Genomic DNA, 6,000 nt, shown 5'->3' with positions numbered 1-6,000 from the left:
TCCATTCAAACGTTTATTCGCCTACATTTGTGATAAAAAAAGAGGAATTGACAGCCCAAACATACATGTACAGCAAAGACATTTAAGATTGCACATTAGAGAAAGCAAAGTAAGGTCTTAAAGGGACAGTTCACCCAAAAAATAAAATTCTGCAATCATTCACTCACCCTCATTTTGTTCCTAACTTAAACGACCTAACATATTGTTCCACTGAATAAAGTACGTCATACAGGTTTGGTATGGTGAGTAAATCATGACAGAAATGCACATTTTGGTTGAACTATCTCTTTAAAATACAGCAGAGCAACATGTATCGGCTTGTATGTTGTGGTTGATTTATTCATTTTTTTATATTAGTTAATCTTCATTACCTATAAAAGTCCCAACTCTTCAAAAGTCTCACGTTGTCATCTCATCTGACGGTCTTGATGGAATATACAGAGATGAGTCCGGTTTGCCATTTTGAGAGTAGAAACAATTCACTAGCAATACTACATGTGTTAGTTAAATCAGAGTAAGCCCCTAATAGTGCCTTTTTAGATCTTTAGGGTCAAGCATTTAGGGGCAGAGTTCTGAAATGGCACATGAAATTTCAGATTGCTTTAGACACACAACCATGCTTTCCACATTTCGAGTGGCACTCAGAAAACAAAGAGTCTTCTAATATTGGAATTGTGAAATGGTCATTTAGTTGGTTACATGGTCTGAATGTGATTGGTTCTATAAGAGGAAGCTGCTACTGCAGGAAGTATTGGAAACATGGGTATGACATCACAAAATATATGATTAATAGAGTAAACCAAGCCCACAATATTCTCAGATGAATAGACATTGAACAAAAAAAACAACCATGCTGAAATGTCAAGTTTTTGTCCCATTATGGAATCGTTATCGGGCTGGACGGGTTAGAATCTACTTCAGTTCAAGACCAGAAAACAAGTTTATACAGATTTAGAAAAAAGTCCATTGGAATAGCAAACAAACAAACAAAAAAAGAAAACATATTAGACAAAACTCACAGTACATTCACAGAAAAAATATTAGCAAATCTTGTGTCCTACAAATAAGGCAGCACACTAGAACCTACAAATCTACCTGGCATTCTCCCTGGACACTTTGCTGAGCGCGTGCGCCATATCTGGATGTATTAAAGGGATAGTTGATGCAAAAATTGAAATTCTGTCATTTATTAACCTTTATGTTGTTCCAAAGTCAGATGACTTTCTTTCTTCCGTGGAACATGCAAAAGGAAACGTCAGGAGGAATGTTAGGGACTGACAGCATCAGTTGCCATTTATCAGTGTCAATATTCTTATAAATGTCTCCTCTTCTGTTCCACAGTCATAAAGGTTTGCAGTTACATGAGCATGAATACATTTTTGGGTAAACTATCCCTTAAATGTCATAGTTGGACCACATGGAATGGAGGTTGAATCACTTTATGACACTTAAAATCCAAGTGTACGTTCAAGCGACATGTGGCCCGTTTTAGAGTTTTTAATGAATACATATATCAAATCGCCCGTCTTTCTTACAATCGTTTCTTTCCGTGGCTTCTCTTGTTATTCTATTACGTGTTCCCTACAAAACACAGACAAATAAAGCTGTTTGCCTTACAATATTTAGTGTGCCATAGTGTCGCCATGGTTTGGGTGCAGGAACACTGTCTGAAATTGTGTGTGGCGGCTTAAAAGGAAGATATACTAGATGCACTGTCGAGGTATGGTAACAAAGATTTCTGTTTAGTTACGAGAACGTTATTATGCTATTCAATCATCGTCGTCACCATGGTAACCATCAACATCCTCAGCCCTGTTTGAGGAGGTGTTCGTGTTGCTGTTGGTCGTGCGGTGGACTGTTTCACTTCGTTGTCACAGTATTGAAAATGAAGCAGAAGAACAGGGGAGGAAGGGAACGTGGGTGGGGAAGGTATGGGAGGAGCGGGATGTTGGGATATGGTTGAGGCGAGGAACTGCACATGAAACTAGTTCAAGTTCTTCAGTCCTTTCTAACAGTTCTATTTCTGGGAGACCTTCTCAGAATGTCCTCCTCTGATTTCTGCAAAGGAGAGAATGAGGAGAAATATTGAGAATGAAACAGATAAAGTTAGAAATTTCACTTGGAAATGCACACAAAGATTTTGGTTTCATCCACAACGTAATGATGTTCGATTCGCAAACGATTGGTCCTTTTGAGATGCTTCTTTTTATTAACTAAAGCTTTGCTTTAATGATTTAAGTGTTTGCAAATCACGAACGCAGGTTGTTTGGGAGTAAAATTTTAGTAATTGTTTTTTTATTTTTTATAATAAGTGGTGGTGTAGTTGGCTAAAACACATAACTAGTAATCAGAAGGTCACTGGTTCGATCCCCACAGCCACCATCATTGTGTCCTTAAGGAAGGCACTTAACTCCAGGTTGCTCCGGGGAGATTTTCCCTGTAATAAGGGCTCTGTAAGTCGCTTTGGATAAAAACGTCTGCCAAATGCATAAATGTAAATGTAAATAATAAAAGCAGTGACACTTTACAATAAGGTGTTATTTGTTAACATTAGTAAATGCATCAATATCACACACTAACAAAGACCAATATATATATATATATAATTTTTTTTTTTACAGCATTTATTAATCTTTGCTAATGTTGGCTTATAAAAATATACTTTAACTAATGTTAACAAATGGAACCTTATTGTAAAGTGTTGCAGGCATGTGATCAGCCAAGCACAAAAAAGCAGGAGAATGTACGGAGAAAAGCGGGTGAGAGCTGAAAATACCCCCCATCATCATCATAAATTATAAACATTTTATTAACATTGTTATAATGGTTAATAAAATTAACTAACAATTAAAACTACTTCTACAGCATTTATTAATCTTGGTTAATGTTTATTTCAACATACATATATATATATATATATTTTTAAATCAAGTGTTTTATGTTAATGCTATAGGAACTAAAGTGAACCAACAATGGAAATGTCTATATTTATTAAACAAAATTGACAATGATTAAAACATGCTGTATAAAAAAAATTTATATTGTTAATAATTAGTACATTATATCTCATGAATTAACTGATGTTAACAAATAGAACCTTATTGTGAAGTGTTACCAATAAGGTTTATAAAAGGAGTTTATTATTGAATAATAAATCACTGATATGCATTTAAAACAACATGCATTAAAAGGTTATGTAATACCTGCCAAATTGTGAGCCATTTTCCCTAACACAATCCTTTTAATCTCACTTTAATAGTGTATTTTTGATGCATTGTGACACAAATCATAATTAGGTTATTTTATGTTTTTGACTATTACAAGTATGAAAACGTGTAATTTTAAATCACATTTTAAAGTTAAAATGCTCACTATTTGGCAAGTATTAAAATAAAGTCGCCCTTTTTATTCATGTTGTTATAACTGCACATCTATTATTTATAAAGCATTTATAAATGACTTATTATTCAATAACAAACCCCTTTATAGATCATTAATAAAGGGACCATTAATGTTAAGTGTTATGGAAACGAGATACATTTTTTTGCATACATTTCATCCTTTATCTTGTTTTTTCTTTACAGTTGGATTGTCAGATTGTTTTGTATTCATGTTAAGTCTGGAAAACATCAAACCTATGTTTACATGTTGTCATTTGGCAGATGCTTTTATCCAAAGCGACTTACAAATGATCAATAGAAAAAACAAAAATTAAAAACACTCAAGTTTACAGAACTAAATCAAATATGCTAAGAAATAGTATTTAAATATTTAATTACAAAAACGAGCACATAAAAGGCCTAAGAGCACTTTTGCATGACTCAAACAAATCAATTCACTGAAATGAGTCAGACGTCCCATCTCATTCTCCACATCTAAGGGTCTCTTAAATAGTTAATAAACGTACCCTTTTTATTTACCTCTCCTAATATAAGTGTGAATCATTGTGCAACACAATCAGATAAGATTATAAAATAAACATCTCAAAATGTCAAATTTAGTACAGGTTTCTATTGGTACATAAATCTCTACCTCATTAGATTTATTGTTGTCGTTGTGTTCAGTCCCTGCTGCCTCCTCTCCATCTCCTGTAGAATCCTCTTCTTCACTCTTCTTTCCATCTGGGAGAAAAAACAAAACAGATTGTAAGAAAACACTTCAACAATTCAAGGACTCCAAACACAAAACGTTAGTTTCTCAAGAGAGGAGGATGAGCAACTAAAAAAATACAGAACTAAAATAGCAGAGACAAATTTCCCAACAGAACACGGTCACTTCTGATCTTTGATGTGATTAATCACATTCGACTATACAAAGGATTCAAGAAAGTAGTTTAATTCCATCATCTTGAAAATAAGATTCAGACCTGGTTCTTCATCTTTGGCTTCTTCCTCAGGCTTCTCCTCCGCCTCCTCCTCCTCCTCCTCAGCTTCATCCTTCACGTCTGGTTGAGGAGCATCTGTCTTCTTGTACTCCGCTGCTGTAGCTGTGGAAGCTGAGCTCTTCTGTAAAGAACAGAAAGACATTTATCACATACATCCACACCTGGGTTTATGCAAAAATCACACTGCTTTCAATGGGATGGATTTACCAAAAGGAAAAGATCATCCAAAAATGAACAATGTCACACCAAACCCATATGACTATATTCTTGTATGAAACACAAAAGGAATATACAGTGGGTACAGAAAGTATTCAGACCCCCTTACATTTTTCACTCTTTGTTATATTGCAGCCATTTGCTAAAATCATTTAAGTTCATTTTTTTTCCTCATTATTGTACACACAGCACCCCATATTTACAGAAAAACACAGAATTGTTGACATTTTTGCACATTTATTAAAAAAGAAAAACTGAAATATCACATGGTCCTAAGTATTCAGACCCTTTGCTGTGACACTCATATATTTAACTCAGGTGCTGTCCATTTCTTCTGATCATCCTTGAGATGGTTCTACACCTTCAATTGAGTCCAGCTGTGTTTGATTATACTGATTGGACTTGATTAGGAAAGCCACACACCTGTCTATATAAGACCTTACAGCTCACAGTGCATGTCAGAGCAAATGAGAATCATGAGGTCAAAGGAACTGCCTGAAGAGCTCAGAGACAGAATTGTGGCAAGGCACAGATCTGGCCAAGGTTACAAAAACATTTCTGCTGCCCTTAAGGTTCATAAGAGCACAGTGGTCTCCATAATCCTTAAATGGAAGACGTTTGGGACGACCAGAACCCTTCCTAGAGCTGGCCGTCCGGCCAAACTGAGCTATCGGGGGAGAAGAGCCTTGGTGAGAGAGGTAAAGAAGAACCCAAAGATCACTGTGGCTGAGCTCCAGAGATGCAGTCGGGAGATGGGAGAAAGTTGTAGTAAGTCAACCATCACTGCAGCCATCCACCAGTCGGGGCTTTATGGCAGAGTGGCCCGACGGAAGCCTCTCCTCAGTGCAAGACACATGAAAGCCCGCATGGAGTTTACTAAAAACACCTGAAGGACTCCAAGATGGTGATAAATAAGATTCTCTGGTCTGATGAGACCAAGATAGAACTTTTGGCCTTAATTCCAAGCGGTATGTGTGGAGAAAACCAGGCACTGCTCATCACCTGTCCAATACAGTCTCAACAGTGAAGCATGGTGGTGGCAGCATCATGCTGTGGGGGTGTTTTGCAGCTGCAGGGACAGGACGACTGGTTGCAATTGAGGGAAAGATGAATGCGGCCAAGTACAGGGATATCCTGGACGCAAACCTTCTCCAGAGTGCTCTGGACCTCAGACTGGGCCGAAGGTTCACATTCCAACAAGACAATGACCCTAAGCACACCGCTAAAATAACGAAGGAGTGGCTTCACAACAACTCTGTGACTGTTCTTGAATGGCCCAGCCAGAGCCCTGACTTAAACCCAATTGAGCATCTCTGGAGAGACCTGAAAATGGCTGTCCACCAACGTTTACCATCCAACCTGACAGAACTGGAGAGGATCTGCAAGGAGGAATGGCAGAG

The 6,000-nt window shown here is 37.1% G+C and overlaps 1 protein-coding gene across 1 annotated transcript in view; it reads right to left on the bottom strand.

The window, feature by feature from the left end:
- canx (calnexin) overlaps positions 1 to 6,000 on the bottom strand; it is a 34,162-nt gene continuing 28,162 nt past the window's right edge. The window contains exons 13-15 of the mRNA XM_052154672.1: positions 4,367 to 4,505; positions 4,033 to 4,121; positions 1 to 2,058 (exon numbers count right to left, since the gene is read on the bottom strand). Of these exons, the coding sequence (XP_052010632.1) occupies positions 1,999 to 2,058; positions 4,033 to 4,121; positions 4,367 to 4,505 (288 nt within the window). The 3' untranslated portion in view covers positions 1 to 1,998. The remainder of the gene's footprint in view (positions 2,059 to 4,032; positions 4,122 to 4,366; positions 4,506 to 6,000) is intronic.

Source organism: Xyrauchen texanus, chromosome 23, assembly GCF_025860055.1.
Source record: "Xyrauchen texanus isolate HMW12.3.18 chromosome 23, RBS_HiC_50CHRs, whole genome shotgun sequence".
NCBI lineage: Eukaryota > Metazoa > Chordata > Actinopteri > Cypriniformes > Catostomidae > Xyrauchen > Xyrauchen texanus.
This window is presented reverse-complemented; position numbering and strand designations above follow the sequence as displayed.